The sequence below is a fragment of the Leuresthes tenuis genome, unplaced genomic scaffold (genome assembly GCF_036924035.1).
Source record: "Leuresthes tenuis unplaced genomic scaffold, fLeuTen1.0.hap1 SCAF_4, whole genome shotgun sequence".
Lineage (NCBI taxonomy): Eukaryota > Metazoa > Chordata > Actinopteri > Atheriniformes > Atherinopsidae > Leuresthes > Leuresthes tenuis.
Genome location: NW_027325358.1, coordinates 2,288,374 through 2,306,622, shown reverse-complemented (window position 1 = coordinate 2,306,622; position 18,249 = coordinate 2,288,374). Strand labels below are relative to the sequence as shown.

Here is an 18,249-nt window from a genome sequence, read left to right as displayed (position 1 = left end):
CGAAGGCATGGCTCACTTTGCAGATAGCTTGAGGAGGAAAAGGCCCACAACAGTGTCATTTAGGGTATATTTGTCAGAGCATTCTGACGCTGGGATGTTAGTGACTTCTGTGTGTGAAACATTCATCTCAGCCTGCAAAGAATAACTTCCCACAGTCGCATGTTCTGCAGTTAAAAGTGGTGAATATCCCAAAAGAATGAACCTTGAGGCTTCCCCTCTAAAGCTGGGTTGATATAACTGCTCTGAAAACATTTACATCCATTGATCTTACTCACGTTTGGGGATGGATTCTCGCTCAGAACGCAGTGGACCCGGACAGATTGAAGGTGCACTGCAGAACTATCACATGGAGACTCACACTTCTGGATTATTTAACATTTCCCCTGTGGGAGACGTGGCTCGGCTTTCTCTGTGGGAGAAAGCCGACTTGTCACATCAAAGTGAGTATTTTTGGAGTGTTTTCCTCACAGAAACAAGCACCACGGCCCGGTCGCCTTGGATTTGTGAGCCTGCCATTTGGTTTTTCTGTCTGAGTGAGAAACTCTCAGGTTTGCCTCATGAAAGGTCACTGTGCACGTCATCTCTTCTCTGGTGTTTCTTTCACAGGTCCAGTGGAGCATGTCCAGCTTCTTGCTCCCTTCGTGGTCATCAGAAACAAGGAGGTGAACATCACAGCTGTGGTCTCGCCCAGCCAATCCCGCTCTGTCACTTATTTCTGGTGGCTGGGCAACAGCACCGAGGTAATTTCTGTAGGCTCAATAATTCATATTCTGCTTTTAATTTCTACTTCGTACTGTTTGTGTCATTTTCTTTTCTGCAGCTGAGTAGACAGCATCAGATAACCAGCAGTTGGGCTCAATAAAAGCTCACTGCGCCTGTAATAAAGCATTTTTACTTCAGGTAATGTCACATGAGTGTGTGCGGGGGAGCTCTCTCTGTCCTCTGTAATCTCTGTCCAGGGTCACCAAAAGTTGTTCCCAGTTTGCTTCCATTAATCAGTCACATGTTGCAGATTACCAGAGAAAACATTGCTTTTCATTACGTTTGATATGACCGCCCATCATTTTGGTCCAGACTTTCATCCATCCGTCCATTTTCTATCCAACTCAGGGTCGGGGGCCATTTAGAGACTAACAAGACACATTTAGATCAATCTGTAGATGTGCATGTTTTTGGCTGATGGGAGGAGGCCAGAGTACCTGGAGAGAACCCACCCGATGGTGCAGGCTTGGTCCAGACTTAAATACCTTAAAAAGAGTTTGCCCTGACGCTGACAAACCCCCAGTTACTGATCCCAGTCAGTTACTGTAATCCTTACTGACTGGGGATCTTTTTTCCTGCCATCTTGAGGCTTGTCTCAACAAACTGTAACAGGTTATCATAAAGTTGTTACGTCTGATCTCCCCAGATGATGCCTGTTATGATTCAGCCTCCTAATTTCTATAAACTCTATAAAAGGTAAAAATGTTCACTGATCAGGTGGATTATCCATTTGTCCAAGCACACGTGCAACATGAACCACATGCGATGATCCCCAGAGGATGAAGGCTGATTATTAACCCTCTTGGTCCAGTTTAAACCAGGAGCTGCACTTAACTGTGAGGAGTGAGGAGCTCCCCCAACGACAACCTTTACAAACCCTAGAAAAAGCTCAAAGTTTTCTTTCTTTTCTTTGTCTGTCGAAATTAATAAGAACCAGTCCCAGAACTGCTCTGGTTAAAGACGAGTATTTGATCTCTAACCATCTCCTCTTCATTAACAAAGATAAAGTGAAAACATAACATGCAAAACATTAACTTATAACAGAAAAATCAGCTTCATTTTGGTAGAAAAGCATTGATGAGTGCTGAAACAACCTTGAGCTGGCGATTAAAGTCTGATGAAGAGGAGACTGGTTCTACCACAGGCTTGAGAGGTGCAACTGGAATTTATATTTAACTCTGTGCCTCCAGCCGGTGATAACATTGGACGGGAGCATCTCATACACCTTCAACAGCGAGGGGATGCACACTATAACAGTCCAGGTGTCTGCAGCCAACACCATCCTGCAGGACACCAAGACCATAGCAGTCAAAGGTCAGTGTTTAACGGTGCCGCTGAAGGTCGAAAAACAGCTGTCGGTAACAGCAGTTTGGCTTTACTTCCACTCTGAGATATAACTGCTACTTCATCTCTGAGGAATATGTCTTTATTTCATATGAAATGACTGAGCAGCAAGAATCTGTAAAATGCAATGATCTATCACCAGAGGATGGGTGGCGTAGAGCTATAACGCTTTCTAATTATCCAGAAGTGCATCTGGCACATTTAGCCAAAGGGAAGTGCGGGGATATGAGGAACCCTCTTCTTTTCATCAAGTGGGAACTACCTGAAACTTGAGCAAAATGACAGTTGGCACAGCTCTCTAAGAATAATTCCCTCGGATCGGCATGACTTAATAGCTGATTCTCCCCTGACTCTTCTCCACAGAATTCTTCAAATCTCTGCTTTTATCTTTCTCCCCTAATTTGGACGAGTTCAACCCCGACATACCCGAGTGGAGGCAGGATGTGGGGAGAGTAATTAAGAAGGCTCTGCTCCAAGTGAGTGAATTTAATTCCTCTCTTTTTCTGTCCTTCGTCCATCCCTGTCTTGTCTGTCCTTCTTTCTTTGTTGGCTTGCTCTTTCATAATTATCTCCTAACCCCCCCTTTGCTGCCCAATACTCTGGGCTTGCTGAGGCGGCAAGCGAACGCCCTCGAGCCGCTCTGCGATTCATCACCAGACAGGTGTGAAGAGCCTCTGCCTTCCTTCACTCCCTCGATGGCTCCACAATTCCTTAATTTTAAAAGTCACAGATAACATTATCTGGGAGCTTCGTGCGCAGGGGTTCTGGCGGAGGCCTGAGAGTAACGATACCTGTCACTGTGTCCAATGCATGTGTGCGCTCCTGATCGTGGGAGGGGTGCACGTCCTCTCAGTATGTGTGGGAAGCTCACCTATTATTGTTAAGTGCTACTCATCGGCCCATTCACAGCTCATGAATAGCAGGCTGTATTTGATGGCTGTGCTCGCAGCCATCTTAGCAGCATATCGAGCATTAGAGCTGCAGGTGCAAGCTTTTGGAGGAATAATTCATAATGATGGAAGGGGACATCACCAGCAACCCCCATGACCCTCAGACTCGTGCTTTTGAGCCGAGTTCCTTTACTTTCATTGGATATAAAGTGAAATAACACAAAGTGGTTTCGGGTTCCTTTTTTAGAACAAATACATTCATCCCTTCTTCAAATTATTCTACCTAAACGCATTGATTATGGAGAGAAATTTCTGTCTTTGGTAAAGAAATAAATGATCATATTTGTATTTATTTTGGGGGAAAATGTGGAATAATTAAAGTCCCCTGGAAAGCATAAAAGGTGCTTCTAAATTTCAACCAAAAAGATGTATTTTCCCTTTAAATTATGCCATCATATCTGTTGCTGTTTGTGTTGCAATGCTTTGTGGGAAGTGAAGTTAAGTGGCTGGAAGGACGCTGGTCAGGGGACCCTTCAGTGAGATAAATGGGACTGGAAGACGTGAAAACAACGGCTCGAAATGTAAACCCAAATACAGGAGAAGCGAGAAAGCAGCAGCTGCCTCTGTGAGCTGACCTCAGCTTTCAGAGATCAGCTGTTCAGGGTAAACAGACTGCAGTGGCTGTGGCTGACGACTGTTCACACCGATTAGTGCAAAGACTGGAGGGACTGCTGCCTCCAAGTCCAAGTTGTTCACTGATGATGCTGCTGTTTCACCTCTGATGTCAGAACTTTGATGCTTCGTGCTTTCAGAGTTTCTGTTTCTGTATTTATCAGACGCTTTTATCCAAAGCGACTTACAAATGAAGATATAACAGCTTTATAAAAAGCTAACAATAAGCTACATAGAAGGAACCCAGGAGTCCGACTCTGTCAGAGGGGACAGAGTAGAGATAGGGTGCAGGCATAGAAGGAAGTGCAGAAAGATAAAGTGCAGAGATAGAGGGGGGAGGGAAGTACAAGGGAAGTGCTGGGATAGGAGATGCTCTCTGAAGAGCTGGGTTTTCAGGAGCTTCTTGAAGATAGACAGGGACGCCCCTGTTCTGGTAGCGCTCGGTAGGTCATTCCACCATCGTGGGACGACACATGAACAGAGTTTGGATTGTCTTAGGCGTGGTGTAGGAGCTGCTAGACGACAATCCTGGGACCAACGGAGGGACCCAGTTGGGACAGAAGCCTTTGCAAGAGCATTCAAGTAGATGGAGCCGTTCCATTAAGCTCTTTGTAGCTAACATCAGGGACTTGGATCTGAACAGTTGAAACCAACTGGCTCCTGCCCTCAGCTGCCGGCGTCGGCTGATTCCAGCATCTCAGGGTTTATCCGAAAACATTCTTCATGCTATTTTACCATAACTGGAACTCTTTGTGCATCAGCAGCAACGTTGGGGGTTGTGATGCGAGCCCATGTGCAGGTTTTCAGGAACATACCTTTTCTCCTGTGCTTCCCTCGTTGTTTTTACCACAGAACGTGCAGCAGCTGCACTGCTTCACTGCTCCAATGTTGTAGTTTCACCTTAAAAGCTCTTTACATTGTTCCAGACCTTTCTAAATATGCAGCTTTCATGTCGCTGCACGACTACGTCGACGTTCCACATCCAGTTACGTGGTGATGTAGCAGCGCCTCATTGTTTGCTTTGTGTTTGGAGCCAACATTTCCCACGTATTCGTGTAACCGGTTAGGTTCTGGTGTTGTCTGTGTTTTTATGAACATGAACAGGCCCAGACCAGGATGTCTTTCTCCTTTTACTCTGACGAAAGGTGTAAAAAACAACAAAATCCTCCGGTCAATCGTGATCAACTACAAATTAAATGAAACAGAAATATGTTAGCGCACTAGCAAGTTAACAGAGGCTAAAACTCTGAAATTTACCTCTCCCAAGGAGTACAACAGCAAAAAGGGGAGAAGCAAATATAGGAGGGACCCTCAAAAGCGAACGTTGAGGTACAGAAACTGAGTCTCAAACGTTCCACATATTGACTCAGGAGGTCAGACATGTCAGGTAATAAGTATTTCCACAGATTTAGTGTAATTATAAATCTACATATTACTGCTGTATAATTGCATGGACCTTAAACATCTCGCTGCATCTTTCCGGAGTATGAGCAGACTTTTAACAAATAGCTGCTGTCACAGGGTGGAACTCAGGGAGAGAACTCGGATGCAGAGTACAGGAGTCAGCTGACAAACTTTTATTCTTCAACCAAGACGGGGAAATCCCAGGAAAGAGACCTCAGAAAGAGGGAAAGGCTCAGACTGTACTGAAGGAGCGATGGAAATACAACACGGCAAAAATCTCTCTTTAACGAGGAATAAACAAACTCCAGTAGGACTAAAGACCTGATGATGGACAAAGGGAGACGCAGACTATAAGCAGGGAGCAGGTGGACGCCATCAGGAATCAGGGAATCTGAAACGAGAGGAGAGTTCATTTCCAAAATAACGGTGATGGAGAACTTCTGATTAGGAGCTAAGTTAGCTCAGTCCTAAGAGAGATTTCTGCTCCGTTGGTGTTAGAATTCATGCACAGTTCTGTTTAGCTGCTGCAGAAGGTGGTGACATGCAGAGGTGCCAGAGGTTAGGATGTACCATCTGAGCAGGGCCTTATTTCACAGCAACATGTTTAATCAACTTCACGTCTGTCAAAATAAGTATGGACAGATGCTGTCAGTGGAGCAGGAGTTGAAACAATCTCCCTAAACTCTGCACACTGTATCATGTCTGCTCTGATGTGTTCCTGCTCCTTTACATTACAGTAACCACCCACACTTGACAGCTGTGACTGTGCTCAAAGCGCAGACATCTATCTTCTCCATTGTGCCGCCATGTCGGCATCTCATTATTAAGAAGAAATATGCACAGGAGGGGGAAATGACAGCTCTTTGATAGGGAGACCTTCATTGTACATCAGATGAGATTATTTTGGGCGTCTAACAAGTTCGATGCAGTTCCAGCGTCGCAGTAAGTTACACATTCAGGAGCTCTGTGTGCGATCATAGAGCGAAGAGTGTGGAAATCAGAGGAAACGGTGGGTGAAAATGAAGGTTCCAGTCGCTGCTTTTTTATGACACCAGAGGCTGAATTGCCACTTTTGTTTGTTTTCATCGTCTGACGTTCTCCCGTCAGTTTGGTACCAGGTGCTCCTCCTGTTTATGTGAGCACAGAAGTTCATTTCCAGACAAACATATCGTCCAAGTGCTGACAGGAGGCTGCTTTCCTGCTTTTTCCTGTCATGGTTGGGAACTCTAGCTTCAGACAGAGGCTCCTCAACATAGTAAACAACTCCCTGACTATAAAACAGGAGATGAGAGCGTGAGGCAGGTGTAATTAAAGCCATTTAACTGGGTCGTGGCACCGTTACATGTTGTTGAATCACGACTTCGCAGGACCACACGTGCGCTAACGCAGGTTATTTCTTTCCACTCGGTCCAGCTGCAACTAGCTCCCTCTCAAACTCCCTCAACTCAAACTAACACACTTTACAGTCTTCACACTCCCCCACATCTCAGAAGGTTAATGGCAGCCATCATCTGTGTGTTGCTGCCCTGAAGGGACGGGAAGTCTTTGTCTTCCATGCAGTCAAACCCTTTTATCTCTGTCATTCCAGTCAACAAACGCACAAACAAATGCAAGGATTAGGAGAGCTGTACGGCTCTAATTAACTTCCTTTTCCTATAACAGGGAACACATCGGGTTGTGATCCATCTCATTATAATTCTGACACAATTAGAATTTCCTTCATTTAGCTTTAGTGTTGGAAGGCAGTTCATGACTCTCCTTCAGTTTTAAGTAGATAAGCTTGACTGATAATAAGTGAAATGGATGATGCTGCTCTTTTATTTCATCACCAGTTCATCACTTTGGCAAAGAATGAAATATAGAAACAAATGCCATAAAATGTTGAATTCACAGTCCTGACATAATTGATCTTTTTTGCTCTGCTATCAGCAAAAATTGGACTGATTTTCTAAATAAATTCCTGATTCCCTGGTGCATCGCATCAGATTTATTCTTTTTGGTGGCGCTGCTGCATAGTTTCCTCCTTTTTTGGCTCTTTCCTTTAGAAGAAACTTCACACAAACACCAGACAACACAGCAGCTGAATTTTAAACTCAACTCACAAAACATTTTCGGTGCAATCTGTTGGTTTCCTTAGCTAGGATATTATTTTTGAATTGGCTCTATATGAATTAATTGGATTATGATTACAATGAATTGAATTCCAATTGGCTTGAATTGGACTATATTATTTAAATGCCTTGAAATGACAATTGTTGTAATCTGGCACTATATAAATAAAACTGAATTGAATTGAATTGAATTTGTATTAAACCGGAATCACAAACATTTCATATCAAACTTTACTTGATTTGGAGCAGCTTGATGAATACATTTCAGTCGTGTTTTTGAGTTAAATTAACAAAATGAAATGGTCCTCCCCGGTCTCATTTGTCCTTTTGCTTGACTTTCTCATCTGATCGAGCAGTTAATTCTGCTGTGCATCGGGACCCATGTGAGCCCCCATCATACGTTTAAACTAATGACCGACGCCATCCAGGGAAAACACGGTTAAACGTGCATTGATTTTTTTATCTTTTGGCATTTTATTCTCTTTATCGCTCCCGTTCTCACTGCAAGACATGCCCATGGCGATCATTTGTCCACTACTTGATGCACTTTGGCTGGAGAGGAAACAGAAAAACAGGACTACAGACTGCTGTTCTTGAAACAAATACAGAAGACATTCACCCACTGAGCGGCTGCTGTTCGGCCGGCAGCTGACTTTGACTCACAGGCTCAGCCATCAAAGGAACAAATACTGATCTGTGGAATAAAACAGTTAAATGTAAGATTACAGCCAGTAGCTTCTGAAGCGACCCCACATATTCATCGTTTCTGGAGTTATGCTTAAAGTGTTGCAGGCTTTGTGGAGAACAGCTGTCATTAAAACAGCGAATCTGTCCCTCTCAGAGTGTCTAATAAGGCAGTTCGAGTGGACTATGTGCCATTTTAATCACGGCCTCAGCGCTCCTTTTGTCGTGTCATCATTGTATTCTCTGAAATTGTCTCAGGGATTGGTTTGGCACTCATGACCCGAGTGATTATCTCATGTTGAGCAGTTTGTTCCGTTAAGATGTGGAACTTCTTCTGCTGCCTCAGTCCTTTGTGAAGCGGCTCAAAGTTCAGGTTTAAGGCCCATTTTAAGTTCCATTTAGTCTGGAGAGTTAGAGCCATCCTGAACTACCCCGAGGATGTGAAAGAATGAATGGAAAAAAAAGAGACTTTGGTCCAACACCGCAGTAGATATAAGGCTCATTCCCCCTGTAGGAACCTTTTGCAGTTCCTAGAACCTTTTCAGGAATAGGGACGTTTTTTTTCGTGCATTCAGACATTCAGGAACTAGGGACCACGGCCCTCAGTTCCTGGAACCATTTCAGCTCCTTCAGGGTCTTTTCTGGTTTCCATAGCAACACCTATGACGTAGGTGTTTGGTGGCTGGTAGCTCCGCCCCTTGTCTGAAAGGTTTCCTCATACGACACGGACCCAACCGGCGCCTGTTTAATAAGTTAAACTTCGTCTCCTTTGTCTGCGGCGCTCTGCTCTCCTTCTTTCCTCCATGAAACGAAGAAGTATCGCCCGCTGCTGGATTCTCCGTCTCCTGACTCTCGCTGTGCGCTCTTCCAGCCTCCATCTTAGACGCCTGATGTGATCGTCCATGATTAATATCACCGCCATGCAGACCATGAACACGGTGGCCTCCTCGCTCTCCATGTTAGCTTCTTGCTGCTGTTGTTTTCTTCTCTCCTTACTTTTCCCGGGTTCTGTTTTGTTGCTGAGTGGCGCTAAAGTAACACGTCTGTGGCAGACGGCTGCGTCACATCAGTCCCTGTCGAGGTCCCAGACTCATAATTAAACAGTTCCCCTGGGGAAGGACAGGTCTTAGAACGTTTCTGTCCGAATGCGGCTAATGTTGATGCTGTGATGCACCGCAGTAGGTATAGTTAGCCACCAACCAGTTAAATTATTTCACTTCAGAATGAACTAATGAATTATGAACTAACTAACTAATTAATGAACTAACTAATAGAATGAATTAAATGCATTTCCACAGCAGATCCTCCTGCAGCCATACTACCTTCACTTAGAAGGAGCGTACTGTTGGGAGGACGATGAAGGAGAAAATAAATTGAGAAATCAGAGGTTGTGGAGGCTGTTTTGTGAAAAGTTGCACACTTTAAGAGGCTCATACTCCTCCTGTAATGCAAGAACACAACAGCACATGAACAAACTTCATCAAAGAAGTGGAAAACCATGATGGATTCAGGGAATTCCTTCAGGATGGGGAAGGTCGGTGTGGCTTTCCCAGATGGAAACCAGACCCAGAATGAAGGTCTTTGGGGTGAAGCTGCTTGTTCAGTCTGCAGACACAGATGCAGGTTGTTATTAGATAGTTTGCACGTGGTATTTCAGATGGTTGCTATCTCCAACTTTACCAGAAGCTGTTTCAGTCACCTAAACTCTGTGTTTTCCTTCTGTTGTCCTGTGTTGTCTTAAACCTGAACATCATCACTCCATCGTGGGAAACTCGTGCAAATGAATAAATCAGCTGAGCAATCATGGCTAACAGCATTCAAACAAACAAAAAACACTGAAAACAATCAGTATTATCGGTCCAATATCGATATTTGATCCGATATTATCACAGTTATCATCAGTACCAGTAGATCCAGACACCCTGCGTGACGGTAATGAACATTTTAATGTCTCGAAGCTGATTCTGATCTGAAAGCCTCATCATGCGATGGCTAATAAATCCGTACCATGTGACAGGTGTCCGACTTCCCAGAGGAGCAGCTGCTGGTCGCCGTGTTCCCGGGAGTTCCAACAGCTGCAGAGCTCTTCCTGTTACCGAACAAGAACCAATCGGAGGGAAAGAAGAAGAGTGAGGAGGAGCTTGAGCAGGTAGCTAAATCTGACCGTTTGAAGCTGGTGAAAGTGGTGGAAGTTCGTTTCTCCACATGTGTGCGTTGTTGTTGCTCAACAGGCATCCGGCATCATTGTTGGCGCCCTGAACCAGAACCTGGTGGATTTCGAGCTGAAGCCTGGCGTGAGGGTGATCGTGTACAACACGCAGTTAACGCTGGGTAAGAAACGCGTCCTCGCCGTGTTTAAGTTGTCAACTTTAAGATCTTCAGGCAGAAATGAATTCATTGGAGCATTTTCTGTTCTGGCCATGAAACAGAACTGTAATAACCATGTTTTGACAACAAGAATCTTTCTTTGGTCTACCAATTAAAATTCCTGTCAGCCTCCATGGCAGCACAGAGCGCAGGGGAGTGTGGGAGGGGTTGGATTTTAAGTGGAGCTCCTTGAGAGGAGGGATCTTTTTATTCCTGCCATCAAAAGATGAACATCTGTTCCATTTCTTACACAGCCATCCAACCACAAAATGAGTGTTACACCGAGTATAATTATGTTGATTATTTAGTCCTTGAGAAAGAACGGCGCACGATTTGAGGGCAGATTCAGGAAAAGCTTCAGAAGTCAGCACCACGCTTTTTAACTGCCGGCTGCTTGAGAATCAAAACCCTGGGAAGCACCTCAGGATCAAATCGGTGCCGATTTATGGAGAAACCGACACCGAAAAACTACCTTTTTTAGACTTAGAGCTGGGTGCTTCTTGGAGACCTCTGTCCCTCAATGCAAGACACATCTTATGTTGTATTCGTTGCTTGGCTGGTTTCATTAGCCACAGTCTCTGGAGGCACACATCCATGGCTGGTGTGTAGCTCCAAGTGAAAGGCATTAACCGCCTGGCACGTGCTGCTCTGTGATGTTCTGCAGTGTGCTGAAACTCTAATGACATTGGTGGCGTCCCAGCTGGATCCCTCTTTATATTTCACCTCCCAAGAAAAGGTCTGAGAAGCCTTCAAGCTGCATGAGAAAGGTCAGCAGCACACGCAATTCCATCTCTGAGCGGCAGGTCTCAGGAGATCTGTGCAAACTGGAAACTGCGAGACACAAATGCACTCTTTAAAACTCAGAATTTAAAAGAATTTAGTGTGGGGGCCTTATGAGATAAAGCACGTACAGTTATTTCACCCAGAGCTGGTTCTGCCATGAAATAGGTGCATGAAACCGTTTCAGATCCACTGAAATGTGTGGATTATGTCACCTGCTTTGCTCTGAAACAGCAATTTCACTCTAACACACCTTATGACATTTTAGATATTGAAAATAAAAATCCTGACATTTGATCCATCATTTTTCCCTGTTTATGAGCTAACCTTCAAAACAGCGTCCCCTCAACATGTCAGCAGGAAGGTGGAAACACGGGGCCAACATGGGGGGTCCCTCTGGACCCGACAAGCAGTGAAATGCCTTTTAAGTAAAGTTTACTGTCGCTTAAATATGTCAAACGAGTGTGTCACAGGAGGGAGAGTTAAAGACCGAATCATTAAGTTTAGACACAAAGCCAAGGCTCACTGGTTTTATTTTTACCATTTTTGTCTTTTTGCTTGGTCTTAATTAGTCCATTTTAGAAAGTATGAGCCCAAAATATATTAAATTTTATTTCTCATCAGGTCACATCATAAAAACAAACTCCACGAAACCTTTTCCCACTTTGTTTCCTTCTGCCAACACTTAAAGACGTTCTGAGGAAACCATGCAGAGTTCCAGCTGTTATTTTGTCCCATTTTTCCTGTAAACACGTCTTAAGGTGTGCAGCAGTGCGGGGGGGCGGGGGGGGGGGGTTGTGGACAGCTGGAGGTGTTATCTGAGACAATGAGAGTGTGACCCTGTGCATGTGTCTACCTGGAAGGGTCACATGTGGAGGAGACATTGGTGTAATGTTAAAGGCACCCGTACCTTCTTCTTTAGATGTGCAGCAGTGCGGGGGGGGGGGTGGTTGTTTCTCTGCTGGGGACAGGTCAGGACTGCAGGCAGCCAGTCCAGCACCCGTACCTCTTCTTCCTCAGCCAGGCCTTTGGACTGTGGCAGAATGTGGTTTTCCATGGTCTGCTTGAACAATGCTGGGACGTCCCAGGAAAAGATGTGGCCTTGAAGGCAGCATATGTTGCTGTAAAATCTCAGTGAGCTTTTCTGCATTAATGCTGCCGTCACAGAAGTGGAAATGAGCTTTGCCCCCTGATCCAACCCCATACCATCACAGAGCCTGGCTGCAGGGACTGGTTGCTGACAGCAGGCTGGATGCTGCTTTTGCTCTTTGCTCCATTTCTTCCAACAAAGATGTGGAATACTGATGGGTCTGACCACAGTCCATCCCAGATGCCTTCAAGTCCTCAACTTTTTTAGAATTACTGCAGGTTTGAAACTTAACGAATGAAATCAAGCTGATTAGAACATCAGCTGTTTGTGTCGGCAGTGAAATAAACACAGAACCAAATGTAGAATCTTCTTTTTCTGATGTGCGGTTGTTGAAGAACAGAACTAAAGAGACATTTTGATAACCGCTCTGCCCTCCTCCCACAGCCCCCCTGGTGGACTCCACCCCCAGACACAGCAGCTCAGCGATGCTCATGCTCCTGTCGGTGGTGTTTCTGGGCCTGGCCGTGTTCCTAATCTACAAATTTAAGAGGTGCCCATCTCTCCCATTACTTCCACCTCCTGCACCCACAGCATGATCATATGGAGTCATTGTGGATATCCATCAGGATGCTCTTCATTATTGATTAAAGCAGATGAGCTCAGTCCGGATTGATCGGTCCTGTTCGGTGGTCCCATTAAAGGTTGATACTTTTACATGATTGGAGAGTTTGAGGCACAAACCCCAATCAGTGGTAAGATGAAGAGAAGCAACCATTAAATGGTTTGATGTGCAGTTTTTGTGTCTTATTTGCTGAATGAATTATTCATGCTTAAAATGATTCCATTGAAAGTCAGCGGGAATTGGAAAAGCTGTCATTAATTATGGATCTGTCATTTTTCTGCAGTCTAAAGAGATGCATTTTTCAAGAAATCTCAGCTGACAAAACAGGGCGGTTAATAACTGGAATGTGGAGTAATTGGAAATAAATTGGACAAAGATGTATGTCACTTTGTAGCATATGCAGAGGAAATATTAATGTTACTGAAGCGTCGTTCCGTCCGGGATGAGCTTAAAATCGGCATTTTTAACTGGATCTAATCACCTCACTTTGTTCTGTGCATCAATGATCGACCGCTTCTTCCTCAGAAAAATACCTTGGATCAACATCTACGCTGAGGTGAACCAGGAGAAGGAGCAGGAGATGATTGGCTCCGTGGGTCAGGGTGACAGCACGCCGAAGATCACTCTGAGCGAGTTCACCACATCCAAAGAACTCATGGAGAAGGAACTGGATGCCAGGGTGAAGAGTAAGTCAGTCACAGCGTTTACCTGCGGACCGAAACCCGCCTCGTACAGTTCAGCATTCATAGAAGACAAAATCCTCTCATTCAGGATGTCCTGGGGGGGTTTTATCATAGAAAAGAGCAGATTATGCATGACTGATACCAGCAGACAGCAGCACAGGTGACTTTCTGCAGGTTTAGACACTTGGGGGTGACTTTGGAAACCTTCAAACACTAAAACCAAGTGTCCATAGATGTGTGGATTCATTCCCCATCGTTTCCCTTCAGATTGAAGCAGGTTAAGACATTAAGTCATTGTTGCAGGACACCAGGTAACAATGCAATAACTAAATCTTACCAAAATGCATTTGTAAAAAGGTGTGAGAATTCTTTGGGAAAATCAAAAAGAAAAGAAAAAACAAACATATATTCATAGAGTTTGTAAATTTCAGCTTTTTTCTCTGAAATTAAAGGTTAGAAAGACAGAAAATTAAATTTGTTTGGCAAATATTTTCAAATTTGGCCTTTGAATTTAGATTTTCTTTTAACAAATGTTAGAATTAAGGATTTCGCTCATCAAATTCTTTTTATTATGTCACAAAATCAGGTCCGTCCGATTGTCAGATATTTGCTGTTTGAGGCAGAATGTGAGGATGATTTTTCTCACTTTTCCACAGCAGAACAATGAGCTTGAGCCAAAACAAAGAGCTGCAAAGCTTTCAGGTTGTTAGCAGGTGTGTCAGCGGTCCTGTTTGACCCCGACAGCAACTTACCTGCACGCTAAAAGGAAAACTTCTGAAATCATTCGCTGTAAAGTGCTAAATATCCGGAAACATTTTTACATGTATGGCAGCAAAAGGAATTCAACCAAACCTGACCCAAAAGCTCTGTTTGAATATGAATAATATCAGAAACATCCCAAACATGTTCGGCTCAAAAACAACTATCAGAACTTTTATTCTTCTGGTTTCGGTGGTAAATGGGTTCATGATTAGAACCCTGATTAACCCGGGCTTTCCACAGCGGTGAAGACATCCCATCACTGTTCAAACTGATTATATCAGGGGTGGGTGGGTATTTTAGCTGGATATTAACAGCTTTTCTTTTATTTCTTTTTCTGGATGAAAGTTATCATTGAATATGTGCTCGTTGGAGGATTTAAACCCTCTCACAGCAAAAATGTCTAATTCACATCAGCCTCTTTGACATGAAGCTTTGAGTTGATTTCTTTCACACAAACTGAAGCCAAATCACTCTAAGTCTAATTATTTCTCCTCTTTCTTTCCTTCATTTCTGCTCAGGAGGAGTCGGAAACGCCTACGAGAGCACAAGGGAGATCCCAAACTGCACCAGTGTGTGAGGCGCAGGGCGAGCCGGTGTACAGCGCGAGGTATCGCAGCGATCGGGGGGGGGGTTCTCTCTTTCTGTTTTGTAATTATCAAACACAACTGATGTTAATAGTTTTGTAAAAAAAAAACTCATTTCTACAGACGTGCATGGATGTGTCGTTCTGCAACATCCATGCAGCAGATTTACTTGATGAGATCACTGTAATTACGGAGGAAACTTCAGTTTTGTGGATGTTTAAGCTGCAGAACCACATACATTTGCTGGGGGAAATATCTTTCGTGGACGAGTTCTGTAAATTTCCTGAGGAGTTTGCTTTGAGAATCATTTCTGCCTACATGTAGACTTCTAATGTCTGAGTCTTGGAACAGGGAATCTTATTTAAATGGACAGCGTTGTCTTCTGTTCTGTTACATGTATATATTCTTACTTTCTACATGCTCGTAGTCTCAGTACCGCAGCGACGGCAGACGTTCTGACAGTGGTCCGTTTTTTCTGAAAATGTGTTAAAAAGTCAGACATTACTTAAAGAAATCCATTTTGCTTTGCTAAGGTCCTTGACTTGTGCATGTTATTACTGAGGAAACAATTTGTGTGTTGTAGATAAGCAAGTGCTGTAAATAATTATTTTCTAAACATCTGTCAAAAGAGGCCGATTGATTCTGCTCAGACTCTGTTCTGCCGTCACTCTGCAGTCAGCGAAGGTGAAACGGTTCGTTAAATGGTTAAAGCAGGTGGAACTGCTGCAGATTTCACCTGCAGACAACGTGAAAAGGATCGATGTGGACAACGTCACGTCTGATAGGTTTAGATTTTCATCAGAAACGTGCACACGATAACCAGGCATTTACCTACTTTAGATGTATCTGAACTCTTTGAACCAAATTTTAACAGCTGCTGGCATCACTGCATTACATTTAGCCTTTGAGTTGATGGCTCTGATAGTTCTGATTTGGCCTCAGAACAGAAAAATTAAAAGGATTCTGGCAACCAGTGATGAAATTCACAGGATTTAACAGCTCGGGAGAAAATGGGGACAGAATAGAATAGATATGTGTATCCTCTAAATGACTTGAATGCAGCTTATGTGATTACATGTGATGTCATCATGTCACACTGCTGATCTGGTCCCTTGTAATGAGGCTGATGGATGGGGGGGTGGTGTTAAACTGCTCCCTGGAGATTCAGAAGTTACCAAATCTTTCACGATGATTGACCCCCGAGCGTCACATGCTGTGAACGTACTTCTGCAGCCTCTCGGCACTCCACATGTCACGGCTTTTTGCTGCCAGGGGGCCGCTCTCAGAAACATGTGGAACAAGCTGAACTGGGCTTTTCTTAACTGCGTTGGTGCCGCTGTTGGTCCTTTAGCTTTGCTTGGTGGTGGAGTCGCACTGGGTGTTAAATACTGATCCCAGGCCCTCACAAAACAACAGCCCACAGGTCTGCCATCCAACCATCTGCAGCCAATAACTGAGACACCCCCACGTTTCAGGAATGTGAGACTGGGCTTACTCTCACCTCAGATCCTGATCCAGCTTTTATTCTCCAATTTAATTTCCAGCATTGATTGTGGTGCAGACATTATCCCCTACTTTCTGAAATATTCAGCTCATGATCCGTTTCTGGGCTATTCGCAGCAGTTGTAGGAAGTTGACCTTTGACCCTAACTGAGCTAAACAAAGCCATGTCGGGTATTTTAGAGGATATTCACCGTGAGCTTTACGCCACACCGAACTGATGACCGTATATGTCTGTGTAGATTCACATTCCCAAAGGTTTAAAGTTCTAATGTCACAGGAGCGCATTGACAGAAATTAATTACTGTTTTCATGAATGTAGAAACGTTTTTGTACATTTTGAATGAGCCGTTTATTCTTAGAGGTGCACCATGTTTCCACTGCAGTGCAGAACAAGCTGAACGCAGGATCAAGGGACGCTTTTCCTTTTTTTAAAGCTTAAACTTTGGTTTCTCCAACATGCCTTGAAGGTGATGGAGAGAGAAGTTTTAAAGTCACTAAACGTTTGAGTCGATAATGACTTGGTTTTGCTTTTATCTGTGGATTTACTGTGTCTTTTGTGTTGAGTGAATTTTACTTTGTGCACTCTGGCGCCCACTTTGCTCCGTCTGCCAGGAGAAGTCTCACATTGTTCTAAATCCATAAAACTCTTTTCAGATTTAACTGGAACAGTTGAGGCTCTCACATGGTACAAGCAGTACAGAGCAGCAGCAATTATGTTATTAATGCAGTCTCGCTGCTGCCAGGAGCCTCCATTTACAACCCTATGCTAACAGCTCAGCGTCTCATTTGAAAAAGCAAGCATTGTTCTCCCAGCATGCAACTCTCCACTGAAGCCGAGTGGCCTCGAGTTGACTTGGATCGACCTCCCAATAGCCGGCATGACGGTGAAAAGAGAAATATGTGGACAACTGAGCACAGGATGCAGCGTCCAGAGTTTATCCAAACGCTCAGCTTGAGTTAGGAGAAGCAAGAGGGGAAAGAGAGCCCTGCACAAAGCTACAGGCTGTCACATTACATTTGCATTACCTTGAACTGAGGGCTCTCATCTCAAACCAAACAGCCAAGTCAATCCTTGTTACTGCAGACAGAACACATTGAACAAAGAGTGTTTCGCAGCTTTGTTGTATTCACCTCATGTCACAGCCAAGGGTTATTTGCTTGGCTGGATTTTCTTCTGGGTGGAAGCTTTGATCAGTTCTGACTCTTATGAAAATAGGATGATAAGAAACACTAAAAGAAATATCAAAACGTTTGGCAGTCTCTAACTTTAAATGATACTTTTTTTAAACTTTGAAATGGTGGAAAATACGCCACAATGTGCTTCTCCGTAAAAGAGGAAGAGTCTAACGATGTTTTGCTTTAAATCTACACAGACATATTGCAACTGTCAGCAGTAAAAGAAACTTTGATCACAGGAAATTCCCCTCTCATCTGGAACCTAAACGCCACATTAAAGTGTGAGCACCAGATCTCCAGAGGAATCTATACGTGAATGATGAAAGAGAATTGTTGCATTTGGGATTTTTCGGAGGGCAAAAGCATTGTAATGTTCCTCAGTGCACAAAAAGCTGCGATGCATGCATCATCAGTAATGTTCTGTTTCATCTTTATTTCAATATTTCTACGGTAAGGAAACTGTCATTTTGAAATCGTTTCAAATAAATGTATTTTTGTACATCAGCTCAGTGCTTCTGTGTGTCGTCAGTGACTCCAATAATGCAAAAGAGATGATGTTCAGTGAAATGAATGCTGTACCCGACGAGTTTGACCACAGCCAACCTCCAGCACACAAGCACAAAGACAGCCTGGAAAAGCTGTGTCTTCCAATTATAGATTAAACGTAACATGGTGTCAGCTCTCAGTGTGTGCAAATTAACACGGCCGGAACACGTCAAACACAATTTGTTGATTTCTAAGACTGTGCAGAACGAGGAGCTCCTGCACATACACACAGGTGCACTTTTACAGTGTTTACTGACATCCTGCACACC

At 43.9% G+C, this 18,249-nt stretch overlaps 1 protein-coding gene across 1 annotated transcript in view; it reads left to right on the top strand.

The window, feature by feature from the left end:
• Positions 1-17,892, top strand: part of sorcs3a (sortilin related VPS10 domain containing receptor 3a) — a 221,942-nt gene extending 204,050 nt beyond the window's left edge. Inside the window, exons 20-27 of the mRNA XM_072384071.1 lie at positions 607-740; positions 1,953-2,076; positions 2,470-2,582; positions 9,885-10,016; positions 10,099-10,198; positions 12,549-12,654; positions 13,252-13,412; positions 14,690-17,892. Coding sequence (XP_072240172.1) covers positions 607-740; positions 1,953-2,076; positions 2,470-2,582; positions 9,885-10,016; positions 10,099-10,198; positions 12,549-12,654; positions 13,252-13,412; positions 14,690-14,748 — 929 coding nt within the window. The 3' untranslated portion in view covers positions 14,749-17,892. The remainder of the gene's footprint in view (positions 1-606; positions 741-1,952; positions 2,077-2,469; positions 2,583-9,884; positions 10,017-10,098; positions 10,199-12,548; positions 12,655-13,251; positions 13,413-14,689) is intronic.
• Positions 17,893-18,249: the final 357 nt, after the last annotated feature.